The sequence below is a fragment of the Arachis hypogaea genome, chromosome 18 (genome assembly GCF_003086295.3).
Source record: "Arachis hypogaea cultivar Tifrunner chromosome 18, arahy.Tifrunner.gnm2.J5K5, whole genome shotgun sequence".
Taxonomy (NCBI): domain Eukaryota; kingdom Viridiplantae; phylum Streptophyta; class Magnoliopsida; order Fabales; family Fabaceae; genus Arachis; species Arachis hypogaea.
This window is the reverse complement of record NC_092053.1, coordinates 32,457,337-32,477,778: the sequence shown is the minus strand read 5'-3', so window position 1 is coordinate 32,477,778 and position 20,442 is coordinate 32,457,337. Positions and strand designations below refer to the sequence as shown.

The 20,442-nt window shown below is 39.7% G+C and overlaps 2 protein-coding genes and 1 pseudogene across 3 annotated transcripts; 2 read left to right on the top strand and 1 right to left on the bottom strand.

Annotated features, from left to right (window-relative positions):
• Nucleotides 1-5,293, top strand: LOC112771478 (uncharacterized; annotated as a pseudogene).
• A 619-nt stretch (nucleotides 5,294-5,912) lies between these two features.
• Nucleotides 5,913-12,098, bottom strand: LOC112769883 (uncharacterized). The gene is made up of 5 exons (XM_025814338.1): nucleotides 12,033-12,098; nucleotides 11,670-11,762; nucleotides 6,499-6,579; nucleotides 6,292-6,390; nucleotides 5,913-6,002 (listed from the first exon to the last, which is right to left on the bottom strand). The coding sequence occupies exons 1-5, from the start codon at nucleotides 12,096-12,098 to the stop codon at nucleotides 5,913-5,915; spliced, it is 429 nt and encodes a 142-aa protein (XP_025670123.1).
• Nucleotides 12,099-17,061: 4,963 nt separating this feature from the next.
• Nucleotides 17,062-20,442, top strand: LOC112772592 (uncharacterized). 2 transcript variants are annotated; one of them, XM_025817557.3, is made up of 9 exons: nucleotides 17,062-17,265; nucleotides 17,611-17,688; nucleotides 17,761-17,846; nucleotides 18,054-18,144; nucleotides 19,150-19,267; nucleotides 19,496-19,616; nucleotides 19,811-19,918; nucleotides 20,001-20,066; nucleotides 20,207-20,442. In XM_025817557.3, exons 2-6 carry the CDS (start codon nucleotides 17,651-17,653, stop codon nucleotides 19,613-19,615), a joined length of 453 nt encoding a protein of 150 aa, XP_025673342.1. In that variant the 5' UTR covers nucleotides 17,062-17,265; nucleotides 17,611-17,650; the 3' UTR covers nucleotide 19,616; nucleotides 19,811-19,918; nucleotides 20,001-20,066; nucleotides 20,207-20,442. The 2 variants fall into 2 exon arrangements, with proteins under 2 accessions (XP_025673342.1, XP_025673343.1); XM_025817558.3 differs by having other exon boundaries at nucleotides 17,080-17,265; nucleotides 17,634-17,688.

Genomic DNA, 20,442 nt, shown 5'->3' with positions numbered 1-20,442 from the left:
GTGAACCTAACAGCCCCTCCTCTTCTTCCCCCAATCATTCGTGCTGGAGACCTCTGAAGCAAAGCAAAACCCTAGCCCTTCATCACCGCCGCCGTCCCCAGGTCCTCAGTGCTGCCGCTGCTTCCTCTTCCCCGTGTCGTTTTCATCTTCGCTGGCTTCTTGGCACGGAAGCCAGGTTAGTGACCCTGCTTTCATTCTTCGCCTCCGCTTCTTCCTTTTAATTTCTGAATGTTCGGTCTTCTCCTTCGTTTGAAGTTCTGAAATTGTTGTTCAATTTTTGTTCCATTTTTCTTGTAATGTTTTTGTAAATTGTCATTGCCTGCTGCTGATGGATCTGTCTTGTATTTGCTGGTTGCTGATGGCTGTAAATTTTTTTTTCAAATTTATTGATGGCTTGGTGGCTTTGTTAGTCTGTTGCTTTCAATTCTTTGCTCTGTTACTGATGGCTCGATGTCTCTGTTAGTTGCTGATGGCTCTTAATTTTTTTGTTCAAATTTACTGATGGCTTTGTTTGTAGTTGCTGGTTTTGCTGGGTGAAGGTTTAGTGTTTTGGAATGTTTTATAATGTGCTAATGTTTGTAATTGCTGGCTTTGTTTGTAATTGCTGGGTGAAGGTTTAGTGTTTTGTGATTATTGGTTAATGTTTTGGTTTAGTGTTCTCTCTTTTTCAGATTTCCCTTCTCCCTGTATTTTTGCGTGTTGCTGAATTGGTAATCAATAAATTTGCCTATTTGCTGTAAATCGGGATTTTACTAGGATTTGTTAAATTTGTTGCTGTAACTTGAATTTGTTGCTGAATTTGTTGCTTCTCAGTCACAGAATCAGAACAGAATGCTCAGTCTCACTGATTGTAGTTGATGATAAATTTTAAATTGATAACTTTTAAATTTTAAATTTGCACTGCCTATGTTACTGATTCACTGTTCTTTCAGTGCTTTTTGTTGTTGTTAATCATTGTGATGAGGTTTGTTAAAATTTGCACTGCCTATATTACTGATTCACTGTTCCTTCGGTGCTTTTTGTTGTTGTTAATCATTGTGATGAGCTTTGTTAAAATTTGCACTGCCTATGTTACTGATTCACGGATTCATCCCTCTTGTCATCATCATCGGCATGAACTCCAAACCAAAACCCCAACTCTCTGGATAAAATTGTAATGAAAGCTGATTGGGACTTTTTCTTCTACTTAAGGTATGAATCAGAATGATGAGGCCAAGTTGTGAATGCACAAGTGTCAACGGACTACAATATATATTGAGTTTGTGATATTAGAAGGGTGTAATAATAACAATAATGGAGTCATGTTATTTGAATATTGAGGTTTAACATTTAAACTCTCAGCTTCTCAGCCCTGTTTGATTCTTCTTCTCAGGCAATTGAATTGAATCAACCAGGCCTTCCTTTTCTTTTTCTTTTAGTTGATTCTTAATTTTTCTAATATATGTAGCTTTCTGAATCAAGTGGATCAGATTATGTAGGTTTCTTGATTTGGGATATTTTCGGAGACGCATTAGAAGAGTTATTTTATTATTATGTTTGCTATAAAAATATTCACATGTTGTGTATGCTTGTGATTGTTTCGGTGTTTACATTTTCTTTCCAAGTCACTTGCTATGGTTGTTCTTTGAGTTAAGGCTTTGTATGTGTGTGTGAGAACATGTGATAATGTTGAATGCTGTTGCATCTAATAGGAGTTCTTGGAGTACCCTCATCTTTGGTCTTTTGTAATTTATTTATTATTTTATTCTAAAACAGTTTTTTCGGTTGAACCACTGGTTAGACCGGTTGAACTAATGAACCAGTGACTAAAGCGGTTTGATGACCGGTCCGATTTTCAGAACATTGGTAGGGACTAGGGAGTGAAGTAGTTGAGAGATTGACACCCTGGTTTGTGGTTTCTTTGGTTTTGAAGAGGAACAATCCAACATCTTTGAAATCTCCGTCTCACTACAATACCCCCAAGCAACATTTTTTCTTATTTCTGCAACCGAATGCAAGCTTTGCTTCACCGTTCCCCTCTTATCCGAACCTCACATTCTTCCTTCTCAGCTATGGCTTCTTCTTTCCTCACTCTCCCTTCTCTCTCTCTCAACAACTTCCCTTCTTCCCCATCAAATGCACATTCTAGAACCTTCAACCTTCCCCTCCTTCGATCTAGGGTTTTCATGAGCGTCGCTTCCGGATCTCAGGTCTCCGTTCTCAACGATGCTCCCTTCTCCGATTACAAACCCTCCAACGCTTTTCTTTTCCCCGGTCAGGTAAACGGACAATTCTGATCCGCATTTTTTATTTCATTATTATGAATATAATATATTTTGTTTATTCGATGTATGAATTTCTGTATTAATGTGATTGCAGGGTGCACAAGCCGTTGGAATGGGAAAAGAAGCTCAGAATGTGCCTGCTGCTGCTGTTCTGTATAAGAAGGCAAATGAGATATTGGGGTAGTTGCTGATTTCGTTTTATAATAACTATTTTCTCATGTTTGTCTTTTTATTCATTTATTTAAATTCTATGATTCTGGGTTCCTTGTTGTAACTGATATTGTGTATTCTCTGCCTTTAGGTAAGATCTTCTTGATATATGCATCAATGGCCCAATGGATAAGTTAGATTCAACTGTTCTTAGTCAGGTAAAGTGGTAAATCTTTTTACTTCTTTTTGGGTAGGTGGTTGTTTTTTTAACAATCTATTGAACATGAATTTAGAATATAGGGTACATCTTAGTTTTATCGTTAAAATAATTAGTGGAGTATTATGGAGTTGGTTTATGTGCGAATAATTGAGCTAGGCAACTTTAGTTAAATGATTGCTTGTCATGCGGAGGGTAATTAGTTTTGGTTGGATGGATATTTTTACAGTCAATTCACAGATTGCTGTTGTTAACTTGTGCCTCCAGCATGTGTATTTCATTCAACCTTTTTATAATGTGCAAATACTAAATATCTTTGGCAGTTAATTCATTCCTGGGTCAAATCCCACCAAGAATTTTTCTCCTCCTCATCGTGTCTTTATTTATATTCAAGAATAAAATAAAAGAATTAGTGAAGTAATAAACAAATTCGCCTTTAATAGAGATCTTTTATGATTATGGTATTATATTAGTGAGTCCATACATAGTTATCCACCAGTCTGTTCTCCATGTTTATTTTTGTCGCATATAAAGATTTACATGGGCATAATGTTTACCAATTTTTTTCTAGTTCTTCAGCCTGCTATTTATGTCACAAGTCTCGCTGCTGTGGAGCTACTTCGTGCACGAGATGGAGGACAACAGATTATTGATTCTGTTGATGTTACGTGTGGTCTAAGTTTGGGAGAATACACTGCTCTTGCTTTTGCTGGGGCTTTCAGGTGATTTGCCAAGATTAGTAATTAATATATAACTGGATTTTGTAATGCTTTCCCCTTATGGCCCCCTTTTCTTCATAGTATTCCTCATGTATCAAGAAATCACTGTAAAACCAAAGGAATAGCAAGTACGACATATATGCCCCTTCTTTTTGGTCATGGTGACCTATTCTGTCATAAAAGTACCATCTGTTAGAACCATTATTTATGAACCATCAATAAAGTACGATTTTATTTTGAGTTCAACTTTGTTCTTTAATTGACTTGCTATCAACCCATGTATTTATTTGAATTGTAAGCTTTGAAGATTGGACTTAAGTTGGTCGAATTGAGGGGAGAAGCCATGCAGGTAAACAATGTGTTCCAATTTCTTGTCTGACTTACATCAACTTGTTTGGATAGAAGCTCATAATTTTTATTCACAGAAATAACTTCCGCCCTTTATCTAGGATGCTGCTGATGCTGCTAAAAGTGCCATGGTTAGTGTCATAGGACTGGACTTGGAGAAGGTCCAACAATTGTGTGATGCGGCAAATCAGGAAGTACCCGAAGCTGAGAAGGTTCAAATTGCCAATTACCTTTGTCCTGTAAGGTTCTTATGGATCTGATTTTTAACAAGCTTAGCAGACAAAATTTAGTGTCTAAATTTCTCATCACTAGCTTCTTTTTTATGTTTTTTTGTTTTCTTAGGGTAACTATGCTGTCTCAGGGGGCTTAAAAGGAGTAGAAGTGCTGGAAACTAGGGCAAAGTCTTTCAAGGCTCGAATGACTGTATGAACATATCTCCAAATCTTATCTTTCCAATGCTAACTTTCCTAAAAAGTTTTAATGCCTTTCACTCTATTCTGCAGGTTCGCTTAGCTGTTGCCGGTGCATTCCACACTAGTTTTATGGAACCAGCTGTGTCAAGGTTGGAAGCAGCATTGGCAGCAACAGAAATCAGAACACCAAGAATACCAGTCATCTCCAATGTGGATGCACAACCACATGCAGATCCCGACACTATCAAGAAGATATTGGCACGTCAGGTATGCTGCTGAAACTCCATCATGCAGAAATACATGAACGGGAAATAATTGCATTCTATACTACAATTTGCAGGTTACTTCCCCTGTTCAATGGGAAACAACAGTGAAGACTCTTCTAAACAAGGGGCTGAAGAAAAGTTATGAACTAGGACCTGGAAAGGTAGGATACATAGATAACAAATACTGTTATGGTAAACAAATACTGCAATGGGGGAACCGGTATTAGCATTTCAAAGGTGGAGTCCTGTAGTTCTTAGGGTTAAGTACACTTTATCTCCATGACCACACGATGTCCACTTAAGCCACTGGATTTTAAAAATGTGAAAATCAACTTTTTGAGTTTTGAATTTTTCTAAATGTGTGGATTAACCATGTTGGTTCTTTTCCCAGAAATTAACAAAAATAACACATTTAACAAAATTTAGAGCATCAAAATTCCATATTTAGGAAAGTTGATGGAAAGTTCACATGATGTGAAGGACTGGAAGTAAAGTACAACTAAACCTGATTTTTATAACTCTGCTAACATTTATTTTGTTGTTCTCTTCTCAGGTAATTGCTGGTATTATCAAGAGAGTGGACAAAGGTGCTGATATTGAGAATATAGGTGCCTGAGAAGTGAAAAGGCAGTGAAACCTTGCTTCTTCTGTGACTTCCAAATTCCAATCAACCCAATAGTAAACCAACATTTTGTCTCGTACAATGTGGGAGAAAAGGTTGCATCCTCAAATCAAGAGAACATGGAGCTTGGGAATTTTGTAAACATAGATTAGGTACAGTTGGATTTGAATGCCAATTTTAAAGTTCAGTTTTAGTTTTAACTTTTAAGAATTGACACTATCATGATGAACGTGTTGGACTGCTGAATAATGGGTTTATTTATTAAAAGATATGTACCTAATAAACATTGTCATAGTTGGTGTTCCTTTTTTTAAGCTTCCCAGTTCTATTGGATCAACCATTGGTTAGTAAGATCATAGTTGAGGATTGGATGGTTAGGTGGAGAGTAAAGAAAATGCTTTGGTGACAATACTTTTTTTTTTTACTTCTTAGGAAATTCATTCGATTGACAAGTTAAAAAAAAGATTATTACTAATAGAAGTTCTTAAATTTTATTTTAATAAATAAATAATAAATGTATTGGAGATTTAAATATTGTATTATTTTACTAATTTTTTTTAAAATTGATAACGTTAATACGTGTCTTTAAGCTAAATCGTAAGTTTAAATAGAGAAATATTAAGTGATTAACATTTTTTGGCATATATTTTGAACTAATACTAAATAAATTTTTTTATACTAAAAATATTGATACTTAATATTTTTCTTTTAAATTATTGTTGTTGTTGGATTAATAGACACTAGGATAAAACTTGAGACAGTAAAAACTATGGCAGTAGATAAATTGCATTTCTATCTAAGTTTCATTCTTTTGATTATAATAAAGAATTTGTGGCACACCAAAACGTCGCAATTTGACAAGGGCATTAGCACAATGCTCCGATACAATTAAAGCATACCATGATAACCATAACTATGAATATCCTAAATCTTCATCCTGGCTTGTCTCATTTTTTTCATCATCTCCATCAGATATTGTCGATGTGTCATTATCGTTAGAATCCTAAAATACACAGAACAAATCATTCTCTAAGTGTTTTCTTGCATGCCTAAATATCTTTAAAATATCTTAAAGTATCGTTTTAAGTAATAAGTGGAATGTTTTAGATAACTCTTGAACTTTGGTTCATGTGCAAAGTTGAATCCAAAGTTTTAAAAATGTGTTGCATCATTTTATTACTTTAATGTGTTGAATTGCACATTTCAAAAACTAAAGCAAAGTTAGGGACTTAGGGGGTTATTTTTTTTTTATATTATTTTCCCAAATAAAAATGAAGGTGGTTTGTTCAAACCTGATGATAGTGGCGGTGAATACTACTATGTATGCCTCCAATTGTCCTAATTATTATGTACATGGGCACAATAATTCCCCTTGCCCTTAATATAAACACCTAAAAAAATAAAAATAAAAAAGAAGTTAGACACATTATTCAAAAAGCAGATATTTATTTAAGTTTCTTTTCAAAATAAATAAATAATGGTGGAAACCAAGTACTTACAGTAAGAATTGTAAATGGATAATCTTCCATGTCACTTGTAAGCGCTGCAAAAAGATGTCTTACAAGCAAGATGAGTGTAAACTGCATAACAAAAATGAAACAATAATGTTTATTAGTTTTATTCATACCCTGACCCAATAATAAAGGTCCAGGATCCAAGCAAAGAGGCCCAACCCAAAGGGTTGGCCTTCATCTAGTACCAGCCTTCATCCCAAGAAGTCGGTACTAAACACGACCTACTCCAAAGAAGTCGGACACGAGGGTTAGCTGGCAGATAACACTCATTCGAATGAGTAACTGCCCCTAGAAACTCTCTAACCACTTCATAGAGCCATATCTTAACCTCCCTAAGATATGGGAACGGTTATCCACCTAAAAAGGTGGCACTACTTCAGCGGTGGTTATTGGTTCACCACTATAAATACACTGACACCATTCAGGTATCTCTAAGTCCCAATATTCTCTAACCTGCTCACACTCTTGCTAACTTAGGCATCGGAGTGTCTTCGCAGGTACCACCCCCCATTCTTTCACACGCACAAGTCGGACGGAGGAGCACCGAGTAGCAAATCCACTCGAAAGCCACCTCCTTCATACGTTTGGGCCAACCAACGCCATCCAACCCATTAATCTCCAGTTACCCACCGTAACATTGGCGCCGTTGCCGGGGACCCGAGAGATCAACCAGTAATGGCGGATAGATCCCCTGAAGAGGGTCATGTGGAGACGGATTCTGAGCAAGAGAATCTGAACACTGGAAACAATGAGGCAGACCAGACCCTTCACCAGGAAGCCAATGATCAACACAGGGAAGGCACCTCCGGAATCAAAAACCCGAAGGTAAATTCCTCAGAGGGGCGCGAATCAGAAAAAGAAGGACCATCCCACGCAATTGAGCTCATGGGATTGGTCCACAGTCGCCTCGAGCAGCTAGAACAGGAACAGGAACGACAAAAGGAAACCGAAAAGAACCTAAAAGAGGAGATGGAGCGACGAAAAGAGTTAGAAAGAAAACTCTTAAAGTTAGAATCCTCCCTCAAAGGTCAGAACTCCCACGACGGTAGAGAAGATTCGCCCTTAGGGGAGAAAGATCCTTTTAGCGAGGACATAATGAGGGCAAAAGTTCCGAGAAACTTTAGAAGCCCCGATATGGACCTCTACGACGGAACCACTGATCCAAAGCATCATCTGAGCAACTTTAAAAGTCGGATGTATCTGGCTGACGCTTCTGACGCTACGAGATGCAAAGCCTTTCTAACGACTTTGTCAAAAGCAGCAATGAAGTGGTTCGACAGTCTCCCCCCGAGATCTGTCACCAGCATTGACGCCCTAGTAGACTCTAGCTCGGGGTATCAATACTTGTCGTTCATGGACGCCTACTCGGGGTATAACCAAATCCCGATGTATGAACCAGACCAGGAAAAAACATCATTCATCACGCCCAGAGCTAACTTTTGCTACGTGGTCATGCCATTTGGATTGAAAAATGCAGGGGCCACATATCAGAGGCTGATGAATAAGGTGTTTGCCCCTCACCTAGGGAGCTTAATGGAAGTGTACGTCGACGATATGCTGGTAAAGACCAAGAAAGAAGTCGACCTCTTGTCTGACCTTTCACAAGTCTTCGACACCATAAGGTTGCACAGGATGAGACTAAATCCTGCAAAGTGCGCCTTCGCGGTGGAGGCAGGAAAATTTCTAGGATTCATGCTAACACAAAGAGGAATCGAAGCCAATCCCGACAAGTGTAGAGCTATCCTGGAAATGAAAAGCCCGACTTGTTTGAGAGAGGTCCAACAGCTGAATGGCCGGCTAGCAGCTCTCTCCAGATTTTTGGCAGGATCAGCACTAAGATCCCTTCCACTGTTCTCCCTGCTGAGAAAGGGACACCAGTTTGAATGGACTCCTGAATGTGAGGAGGCATTCCAGGAGTTCAAAAAGTTTTTGAGCCAACCTCCTATTTTGACCCGACCTATGGCTGGAGAAGACCTTGTACTATACTTATCTGTAGCAGACAAGGCCATCTCATCCGCCCTGATAAGAGAAGACAAGGCCGGTCAGCACCCAGTATACTTCATCAGTAAAGTTCTGCAAGGCCCTGAGCTAAGGTACCATAAACTAGAGAAGTTTGCCTACTCCTTAGTAGTAGCCTCACGAAGGCTACGGTCTTACTTTCAAGCTCACACAATAAGAGTCCGCACGAACCAACCCATGAAGCAAATCCTCCAAAAGACAGATGTTGCAGGAAGAATGGTTCAATGGGCAATAGAGCTCTCCGAGTTCGACTTGAAGTACGAAACTCAGACGGCGATTAAAGCCCAGTGCCTCGCCGACTTCATTGCAGAATATGCAGGAGATCAAGAGGATAAACCAACTACATGGGAACTCTATGCAGATGGATCCTCCAACAAAACAAGAAGCGGCGCAGGCATAATATTGGTAGATGAAAGGGGAACCCAGATAGAGGTTTCCCTCAAGTTTGAATTCCCAGCTTCAAATAATCAGGCAGAATATGAAGCCTTGATTGCAGGATTGAAGCTGGCAGAAGAAGTCGGTGCTACGAAGGTGATGATATACAGTGACTCTCAAGTGGTGACCTCCCAAATAAGTGAAGAGTATCAGGCAAAAGACCCAAATATGAAGAGATACTTGGAAAAAACTCTGGAACACCTTGGGCGCTTTGCAGAAACCAAGGTCACGCACATAACTCGGGACCTAAATAGCAGAGCAGACGCCCTATCCAAGTTAGCAAGTACCAAGCCAGATGGAAATAACAGAAGCCTGATCCAAGAAACTCTCCATGAACCCTCAGTGGTAAAAATAGAAGACAAACAAGAAGTCTTTGAAGTGGTCGGATTGAACCTCGGATGGATGAACCCCTTAGTCGAATTTCTGAAATTCGACATCCTCCCCAAAGAGGAAAAAGAGGCAAAGAAAATTCGAAGGGAAGCCCAACACTATACCTTGGTGAAAAATATTCTCTATAGAAGGGGATATCAACACCATTGTTAAAGTGTGTACCGACCTCAAGAACCACCGAGGTATTAGAGGAGGTACATAGTGGAATCTGCGGGAACCATCTCGGAGCAAGGTCATTAGCCAGAAAGGTGATCCGAGCTGGATTCTACTGGCCAACCTTGCAGAAAGATGCCACAGACTTTGTGAAAAAGTGACAACCATGTCAAATGCATGCAAATTTCCACGTGGCCCCCCAGAGGAGCTCATTAGTATCACCTCTCCATGGCCCTTTGCAAAATGGGGAATGGATTTGTTAGGTCCTTTTCCCCAGGCGCCAGGACAAGTCAAGTACCTAATAGTGGGAATAGATTATTTCACAAAGTGGATAGAAGCAGAACCACTGGCCACCATCACTGCACAAAGAAGTCGGAGATTCCTCTACAAAAATATAATCACAAGGTATGGGATACCTTATTCCATTACCACAGATAACGGAACCCAGTTCACCGACTCCACCTTTAGAAGCCTAGTAGCCAGTATGAACATCAAACACCAGTTCACCTCAGTGGAACATCCACAAGCCAATGGGCAAGCCGAGGCAGCCAACAAAGTCATACTAGCAGGGCTGAAGAAAAGATTACAAGATGCAAAAGGAGCTTGGGCAGAAGAGCTCCCACAAGTACTATGGGCTTACAAAACAACCCCCCAATCCGCCACTGGAGAAACACCCTTCCGACTAGTTTATGGCGTAGAGGCCATGATCCCAATAGAGGTTAATGAGCAAAGTCCAAGAGTGATTTTCCACGACGAGATCGGAAATATACAGGGGCACAAAGAAGAGCTCGACTTGCTCCCCGAAGCCCGAGAAGAAGCACAGATAAGAGAAGCAGCGTTGAAGCAAAGGATGACTACCAGATACAACAAAAAAGTCATTCGAAGGAGTTTCACCCCAGACGACTTGGTCTTAATCAGAAACGACATTGGAGTCAACAAATCTGGGGAAGGAAAGCTCGCTGCAAATTGGAAAGGACCATACAAGATCAACGAGGTCTTAGGAAAAGGCTATTATAGGGTAACCGACTTTGACGGCAACGAGTTACCAAGATCATGGCATGCTTGTAATATGAAAAGGTACTACAGCTAAAAAGCGAACCCTACTCCCTGATGTACTCTTTTCCCAACTTCATGATTTTTTCCCAAAATTAAAGGGTTTTTTCTGGAGAAGGGTTTTTAACGAGGCATCATAGTAGGGACTAAGGGAAAATAAATTATCAAAAGCCCTTAGTAGCAATAAGGTACCTCCTCAAAGATCTCTTTCATTTTAAATATCTCTTTTAAATTCCCTTTTTATTCTCTTTCTACGAAACGCGCCGATTTAAGCTCGACAAAACGTGAAAATCCCATGAACCGACCTAGATGGTCGTCAGGATAAAACGACGAGGTACAAGTCGGCGTAAAAAGGCTATAGAAGTCGATCATGATAAACTCGGGAGCAGTCCGACTCATAAGTCGGAAAGCGAAGCCGAGTAAAATTAAAATGAATCGCAAAAGTAGCCTAAGTCACGAAAAACTCAATGAAACAAAATTGAGTACTAGGAATAACAAAAAGAGATAGGAAAAACTAAGAAAAAGTTATAAGGCTGCCTTGAAGATAAAAAAAGATTCAGAAAAGCAGGCAAGCCCCAAAGAAAAGGTTTTTTCCAGAAAAGATCAAAAAGTCAAAAGAACCACGAATAGAAAAGCATGCGCGCATAAGGTAACTCAAAACCCTTATCCAAAAAAGGGCATTTATTTAAACGCTAAATTAAACCCTTATTAAAAAGGGTATCGAAAATTTGTTTTGTTTACAGCCCTAAAAGGCCAAAAAATTGTTGCAAACATCAACAAATAAATATAAAAGAGTTTAAAAAGAGGGGCCACAGGCCGGGCCCCAATAGCCAAAATCACTTCTTAGCAAGAGGAGTAGAAGGAGCACCACCAGCAGAGTCGGAAGGAACGCCAGGAGCAAGGGCTGGAGAGGAAGTCAGAGGAGCAGTAGAAGAACCCGGAGCGTCCTTAGAGCGAGGAGGGGACTCTATGACCCTCTGCCCCCGAGTCTTCAAATCGGACTCGGACTCCACCACGGGGACAGGAGGATCCACGATGGAACCATCAATAACAATCTTATCAGGGTCCAAAGGAGAAAGGTCCAAGTCAGGAGCAATGACTCCGACCTGCTCCTTAAAAACCCTCCAAGCCTCATCAGCACCATCTGCAATAGAGTCCTCTAACTCGGTATAGGCCTTCCGGGCATTCAGCAAGTCGTTCTTTACAGACACAAGATCATCAAATAAACTGTTGTAGCTGGCTTGCGCTGCCTTCCTCAAATCCACCTCCATGTTGCATTGGGCTTGCAACTTCCTCCCACTCTCCTGGAGATTATCTCTCTCCTCCCTCAGCTTGGCGACTTCCTCCTTCAACTTCCCCTCATGCTCCTGATATATGAGAAGCCTTCCTTCCAGCTCTTCGACCCTCGAGGTCATCCCTAAAGAGCTGAGAGGGGCCTTCTCGAAAATATCCAAGAGTTTGCCACAAACCCCTGCCGCCTTCAGGCTCTCCTCAACCAGAGTGGTAAGGTGGCGCCGAACAGAAACATCATCCATGTTTATGCGAACGTTGGGATAGATGTTCTTTCGGACGAATGCAAGAGCATCCGCCTTCGCCTCACCAGAAGAGCCAGACTCTAAGGTCTTGCGCTTCTTATTATCTGGTTCAGAAGAAGGTCGAGCAGGGGGGTGGCTGAGAGAAAGTTGAAGAAGAAATTACAATGGGCTGAGAGGGAGTCCCAACATTCCGAGGAGGAGGAGGAGGAGAGATAACTGCCCTGGCGCCACCAGTCCTGGCGCGAGACCTTGCTTTAGCCTCCTGGACCCTTTGGTAAGATTCCTGAGCGTTTGCCTTTACCATCTCTGAAAAAAGCAACAAATGATAGATTAGACAAGTCGGATAAGACAAGTCGGAAATCCAGCAAACAAATAAAAGCTACCTAGCTGTGCCTGGACAAAGGTCGGAGACCCCTGGAGAAACTTTTTTGTGTCCAAGTATGGGGCCCTCCCCCACACTTCTCGGAGGAACCCCACAATGGCTGCTTCTACCTCATTTAGGTCATCCATACCATATTTCTCGCGGGGGGAGGCCTCCAGCCAATATAAAGGAAATCGGGGAAAAGAATTATCATCCAGGAAAAAGGGGTGGTGACCCTCTACAGCTTGCACTTTGAAAAAGTAGTTCTTGAAGTCGTGAAAGGATTCGTCAAAAAGGGTGAAGATTCTCCGACCTTGTATGGCTCGGAACGACACCCACTGTTGTTTATTGTTTAGCCCACTGAAGGGTTTTGTCATATGAAAAAGATGGAAAAAAATCTTTAAAGAAGTCGAGAACTCTAAAGCCTGGCTGATAAATTGATAAATTTTCAAAAAATCCCAAGAGTTGGGGTGAAGATGGGTGGGAGCGACTCGACAGTGACGCAAAACAGATATCTCAAAATTTGAAAAAGGAAGAAAAACACCCAAACGGGTGATCATGCACTCATACATAAAGAAAAAATGAGGGGCCGCCTCATTGACTCTTCCAAAACAAACCCAGTCTTCAGGACCCGGGACTACCAATTCATATTTTGGTTCGTCATCCTCAGAAGTACAAATTCTGTGATGAGTGCGAAGGTTGGTAATGAACTCAGAATCGACTGAGGGCTCCTCCCCTAAGACCGTGACATCAACCCAGTGAGAGAGAGCATCTACAGAAGCCATTTCTTTTTATAAAAAAGGGGGTAACAAAACCTACAAGGGGAAAAGAAAAATCACCAACACGGTCTCTAAAGGGAGGAGGATGCGAAACTAAAGTCTGCAAATCAAATTTATCTACAAGGGCATATTAAAGAACTAACATTTATCCGGAAATAAGGGTTGGAAGCAAAAGCCTTCGAAAACGCAAGAATGCAGCACGAACGAATGCAAGGAAAATTTGAAAGATCGCAGAAACGAAACAACGAAAGAGAGGGAAAGTATTTATAAGAACGTTAGGGGCATAATGGTAAAATTGGGGCAATCATTAATGAAGATGCACCGTTACCAAGGCCATTAAATCCCTACGCACACCCCTAACGGACACGACGCTTGATTAGACGTAACTGTCAGAACCAAAAGGTCACGAAAAATCACGTCGGTTTTTAAACCATCACGTCGGTCCTCTTACAAATCGGCTACGACCCCGAGTTGAATACTCGAACCCAAATCCTAAAAAGAAATTGGGCTCGAGTAGGGGCACTGTTCATACCCTGGCCCAATAATAAAGGTCCAGGATCCAAGTAAAGAGGCCCAACCCAAAGGGTTAGCCTTCATCCAGTACCAGCCTTCATCCCAAGAAGTCGGTACTAAACACGACCTGCTCCAAAGAAGTCGGACACGAGGGTTAGCTGGCAGATAACACTCATTCGAATGAGTAACTGCCCCTAGAAACTCTCTAACCACTTCATAGAGCCATATCTTAACCTCCCTAAGATATGGGAACGGTTATCCACCTAAAAAGGTGACACTACTTCAGCGGTGGTTATTGGTTCACCACTATAAATACACTGACACCATTCAGGTATCTCTAAGTCTCAATATTCTCTAACCTGCTCACACTCTTGCTAACTTAGGCATCGAAGTGTCTTCGCAGGTACCACCCCCCATTCTTTCACACGCACAAGTCGGACGGAGGAGCACCGAGTAGCAAATCCACTCGAAAGCCACCTCCTTCATACGTTTGGGCCAACCAACGCCATCCATCCATTAATCTCCGGTTACCCACCGTAACAAGTTTATTAGTTGACTTGGCTAAGTTCAATAAATCATTGGCATAAATACGGCTAGAAAAATATTGGGAATTTCGCTTTGATTAGGTGGTGATAACCCAAATTAATTAGATCCAAAATGACTAGTATTCTTATGATTTTTGAAATAAATAAGCCCATTTAGCTTATTAAAGTGGTTTCTTTCCAACAACATAATAAGGTGCACTATATAACATCAAAACTACAAGCTAATTATTGTGAAGGAGTGTGGATGGAAGGTGATCCAACCCAAATTTGTAATCTCTTGGACATCTTGTTTGAAAAGGATGAAATCCGTAAACGTTTTTTTAAAGAAAAACAAAAACGCATAGAAATATCTATTGGAATCCTAATTTGGCTATAAATTTCTAATGTGCAATTATTATTATTATTATTAACTTTCTAATGTATAATATTTTCAGATAATATATATTAGTAAATTCTACTCTACCCTTCCTATAATAATCAAGGTTCAGAAAACCGGACCGGTCATCAAACCGCTCTAGTCACTGGTTTACTGGTTCACTGGTCTAACTGGTCCAACCAGTGGTTCAACCGGAAAAACCGTTTTAGAGTAGAATAATAAATAAATTATAAATACACATTCTAAAATATAATTATAGTCTGATATAAATCTTAAAATATCTTCGAAATTTAAAACACTACATAAAATATCATCAACCAAATACATATGATCTTATTAAAATCCAAACTCAAAAAAGAGATGTAGCATAAAGACCACTACTACCACCGCCACTTTGATATAAATCAGCATCAATTTCACCTAATAAAATAGAAATGTTATCATTATATTATAAACTAACAACATTCTAATAAACTATACTTTATTGCTTTCCCAGTACCCTTTCCCCCCATTCTGCTACTGCATAATTCCCTTTGAACAAAATTAAACACTTCCATTCAACTACAGACTGCTCCAATTTTCTCATTCTTTCTTTTAAGTGTTGCCGAATTTCATGATTTTTCTATCATTATAAATTTACTCAGAGTAAGTTAGCCAATTTTGTGTTTCCTTTTTTCCTTCAGTTTTTATGTACTATGTTGGTTCTATTTACATTATATCAGATCCAAAAACCAAGCTAAATGCAATTGTCATGTATAATCAATCATGTTCAATAAAGTGGTTAAAATTTGAAGAAGGAAGGCTTCACATTTCTTTGCATTGTTGCAGCAACTGAGACAAGATACCTGAATGCTAGCAATTGAGAACTATGCCCTCCGAATGAACATATATGAAATCAAAAACAGCCACAGCAATAAACATTAACAATTCTATCTACACAATGAACATTAACAATTATGCAGAACAAATTTGAGAAATTCAGCCAGTCAACAAATATGCAAAACCAAGTCAGTTTCCAGCATTAACAAAGTACAAAACAGTAACAAATTTGAGCTACAAAACAGAAATTTGAGCAACACACAGAAATTGAACTACAAACACAAATTGAACTACAAACAGAAATTGAGCAACACACAGAAATTGAGCTGCAAACCAAGTTACCAACAAACAGAAATTGAGCTGCAAACCAAGTTACCAAGAAATAGAAATTGAGCTGCAAACCAAGTTACTAACAAACAGAAATTGAGCTGCAAACCAAGTTACTAACAAGTTACTAACAAAGAAGTTCACAGAGGCAAAGAACAAAGATGAGCAGAGACGAGTTACTCACCGCGCGACGATGAAGACGATGGGACGGGCTACTGCCTGCTGGTGTTGAGAAGATGAAGACGACGCAGATGGATGGCTACTGGGCAGGGAACCAGGCGAAGAAGGAGGGTTACTTGGGCTGACGACCAGGCGAAGAAGAGGAACGAAGAAGGAAGAAGATGAGCACTGAAATCAGAAAATGCACAGAGCAAGTTCACAGAAAATTAAGCCGAGGTCTAAGTTCAGTTCACATTGAGGACAAAGAGAAAGAGAACATGAGCAGAGGTCTAAGTTCAGTTCAGTTCACAGAAAATTAAGCCGAGGTCTAAGTTCACAGAAATTGAACAGTTCACATCGATGGAAGAACATGAGCAGAGGCGAAGGACAAAGAGAAACGAGCAGAGGACGAGTCACTCACCTGGGGTCGATGGAGGGCTACCGGTGTTGATTGTTGAGGACCACCGATGAGAGGCTACTGCATGCTGGTGTTGAGACTTGAGAAGACGAAGACGATGGAGATTGAGAGCTACTGGGCAGGAACCAGGCGACGATGGAGATTGGAGGGTTGCTGGAGCTGAGGATGGTGACACCACGGGGGCGAAGGATGGCGACAGGGGGCTATGGTTCAGGCAGCGCGGCTAGGGTTCTCCTTCTCCATTGGAGATGATTCAGATGATGATTGATGAATGAATGGGGTCGGGGCTCGGGGGAAGAAAGGGGGTGGGGTGCTCCACGGGCGGGTCGGGTCGGGTATATTTTTTTTATTTTTTTAAAACGTAAAACGGCGTCGTTTATTGTAACCGGCCGGTCACCGGTTCGGTTCAACTAGCCGGTTTTTGACCGGTTCGCCGGTTCTTGGGCGGTTCTTCTTTCCACGGTTTTCAGATAAGGACCGGACCGTTTATAGTGCCGGTTCGCGGTTAAACCGGTCGAACCGGCCGGTCCGGTCCGATTTTCAGAACCTTGATAATAATATATACATTACCTTCTGATATGTTACTTTTTAATTAGTTGTTATGTTAACTATGATTAAACTATTTTGTAATTAAATTATAATCTAAAATGGGTAATTATATAATTTACTAAAATATTAAAAACTGAATATTTGCTTCTTTCGCAAATTGAATCCTAATTCTCTGTAGCTCCTCTCCCATTCCGTCGCCGCCGTCGCGCCACCCGAGCATAACCGCCTCGTTGGGTGTCCCGTTCTCTCCGTCTGTTGTGCCGTCGCCGACCTCCAAAGCATCGCCGCTGCTGTCGTCACAAGCAGCGCCGCCGTCCTCAGGTATCCTTCCTTCTCACTCGATCTCTGTTTCTGCTTTTTCTCAGCCCTTGACGACGTCGTTCAAGCACCGTCGCTATAGTAGTTGTTGTTATCACGGCTCTCCTGCAGCCTTGTTGTTTCTGATTTTAGGCTTTTGTTATGTTTGTTCCTTTTGTGGCAGTTCATATCAAATTTCTGCATATGCTTCTTCTTAATAAGATTTGAAATATTTTTATTGCTTATATATAGAACTGCCAGCTTATTATTTCAAGGAAAAAAAAAGAAGGGGGGTCATAACATGCTCATCCATTACTCCTAATTATGATAAAAAATTTAAAATTGTTTTCTCTGAAACTATTGTTTCAGACAACTTTGTGATTCAACTGCAGGTTTTCTTTGGCAGCTCATGCTTTCTGAGATGAATAAAGAACTCAAAGGATTAAGGTTCGATTTTTCTTAAACTGATTTAATGCTTTCTTGATTCTAGAATACTTATCTAATTTGTTATTCCTGCAGATGCGTGGTGAGTGGTTCTGGAAAGATTGCAATGCATGTTTTGGAGAAGCTAATTGCTTATGGTGCTCTTCCCGTTTCCGTATCAGGTGATTTGCTGTGTTATGATGTTAAGAGGCTACTGCACTGGCTGTGAGACTGCATGAATTCTTTCATTCTAATAAGAACACAACCATTCACCTCACTATTTCTTGCTAGATTTCATCTTAATACCAATCATAATTAAGAATTCTTAGTTAACTCCATTTCATTATTGTCAAGAAATATGAATATTTCTTATCAAAAGCATTTTTCAGATTCTAAAGGATATTTGGTTGATGAAGATGGATTTGACTACATGAAAATACAATTTCTGAGATACATCAAAGCTCAACAGAGAAGTTTGAGGTTTGTATCAATTCTATCATTCATTCATTTTTGCTTCGTTTTTGTAAAACTGTACATATTTTTATGGATTTTGTTTATAGAGACTATTCAAAAATATATGCTCGGTCCAAATACTATGATGAAGCAAAACCCTGAAATGAAAGGTGTGATCTTGCATTTGCACGTGCTTCACAGAATTAAATTAATCCATCCGATGCCATGAATTTTGTTAATTCAAGTTGTCGTATACTAGTAGAAGGTAGTTGTTTTTATAATATATTTTTGGGTCTTTACCCTCTTTTTCTCATTCTCATATGTAATGTAATATTATTAATAATATATACTCATGGAGCCACTTGTTGTATACTTATGGAAGCCACTTGTTGGTAAATCCTAGGTTGAAACATGCCTTGTACCCCGGAGGCAATTCAAGTTCTATGGAAAGCTAATATTCTTGTTGCTCCTGCAATGGCAGCTGGAGCTGGAGGGGTTAGATATTTACTTTCTTTTTCCTATGTACATTAGGTTTATTGTATTTATATTTCATTGGGTTTGTTCTGTAAAGTAGCCCCTTGGTGGCATCTATGGTGTGATGCGCTTGTAGATTACGTTTTACGCAACTGCATAAGTAGTGCATCAAACATTTAGTATTAAAGCTTATACATTGTATTACTAATCAAATTTTGCATTATCAAGCCTTATACTATCATGTCCATGTTATATAATGTTCAAAACAGGGCATATAAGGTAGATAGATGCTTAGCTGCTCATTCTAAGGACAAACTAACTTCATATTATGTTGTACATAGTGCACATTAAGCAAGAATCAGAGTTTATAGTTTTTTTTTTAAATGGAACCTTTCAAAATTCTAAATAGAAGTCACGTTATAATCAAGCTGAGACTTTTTTTGTTGGCAATTATTAAACCCTATGTAATATGAGGAGAGAAGCCCTAAATCTGTTTCATTTCAGAATTCAGTATTTTTGGGCTTGAAGCTTGTGTATCATTTTCATGTTTATCTGCAGGTATGGTGGTATTGAACTTTGGGTGATTAAAATAAGAGGTAGTGCTTTCCTATGGCACCACGTTCGCTGCATGGTTGCTGTTCTATTCATGATTGGCAAAGGCCTGGAATCTCCAAATGTGGGTGCCTAAAACTCTCAACTAAATCACTTTAAAATTTTGTTTTGCTGCTGCCTTGTTCGTCCTTTAAGATTGTCCGGTAAAGTCATTCCTGTCTGACGACTGATGACCGCAAGTGTATTATATGACATTTTCCAATTTTACTTGCCGAAGCCAATTTTAGATCCTAGGAATGTTCATCCTTTTTAGTACTTTGAGCTAAACATTTCACTGCTTAAATATTTGTAGGTAATTGATATGCTACTGGACACTACTAGTATCCCAAGGAAACAGTACACCATGGCTTCGGATATTCCATTGGTTCTTCAGTCGTGTGAATTTGAAGATATTAAGTTTATATGCTCATGAGGTAAATCTAATTTTTTCCTAGATTACAGAACATGGTGACTTGTTGTTTCACTGGATTCTTCCTAGAAATCCAGTACCAGTTAGCATATTGGAGATGCATCGTCTTTCCAATTTTTCTTCTTCGCTTGCCTAGCTGTGTGCATTTTATTTAGAGAAATTCGATACTATCACTTTATTAATTTATCTTGTATATAGATTCTGGAGAAGCACTGCGTGTACATTTGGTGAACGAATGCCAAACTTACCAGCTTGAAGCTGCTATCTTTCATGAGGCACTTCGTAATTGTGTGCCTTTATTAGAAGGTACAGCAAAATGCATTCCCGAGTTAGTGTTGCACTCCTTGTGTTTACAATGGTCTAATGTTGATAACTGATCCTTTTCCAGATCAACCTACTCGAGGAATAAAAAAGAAACCTTCACATGTCCCTATTATGCTGCGACCAACTGAGCGTGAGTTTCGGTCACCTATATTTTAAAGTTTGTATAGAAATCTACTCAAATGCATATGTCTGGAACGTTTATGAATTTTGTTCTTGTAAGCTTCACACCAGATATTGTTTACTGACTTATTCTTACTGAACTAAATGCAGAATCATGTGAAGAGCGCCGCTCCAAATTCGACTCAACATGAAGGCCATATTCATACTGCTCATCTCAATATTGTAGGCCTTCCTATATAGGTTGTATTATCAAATGATCACTTTTTTCCTAATTGAAAGTTCTGATGTAGATTGTAATCTTTTTATCTAGGCTGTTGAAGCCCCTCTGAGATTTTATTGTGAGCAAAAAAGTCAAAGATAATTAATTATCAATTGTTGATGCAAAA

Coding starts and splice junctions, on each gene's coding strand:
- LOC112769883 (XM_025814338.1), bottom strand. CDS start 12,098: ATGGATGATGTTTCTGTTCGGCGCCACCTTACCACTCTGGTTGAGGAG. Junction 11,763..12,032: donor AGAGCCTGAAGGCGGCAGGG/GTTTGTGGCAAA, acceptor GTGTCTGTAAAG/AACGACTTGCTGAATGCCCG. Junction 6,391..6,498: donor ATCCATTTACAATTCTTACT/GTAAGTACTTGG, acceptor TTATTTTTTTAG/GTGTTTATATTAAGGGCAAG.
- LOC112772592 (XM_025817557.3), top strand. CDS start 17,651: ATGCTTTCTGAGATGAATAAAGAACTCAAAGGATTAAG. Junction 18,145..19,149: donor GCTCAACAGAGAAGTTTGAG/GTTTGTATCAAT, acceptor GTTTATCTGCAG/GTATGGTGGTATTGAACTTT. Junction 19,268..19,495: donor AAGGCCTGGAATCTCCAAAT/GTGGGTGCCTAA, acceptor AAATATTTGTAG/GTAATTGATATGCTACTGGA.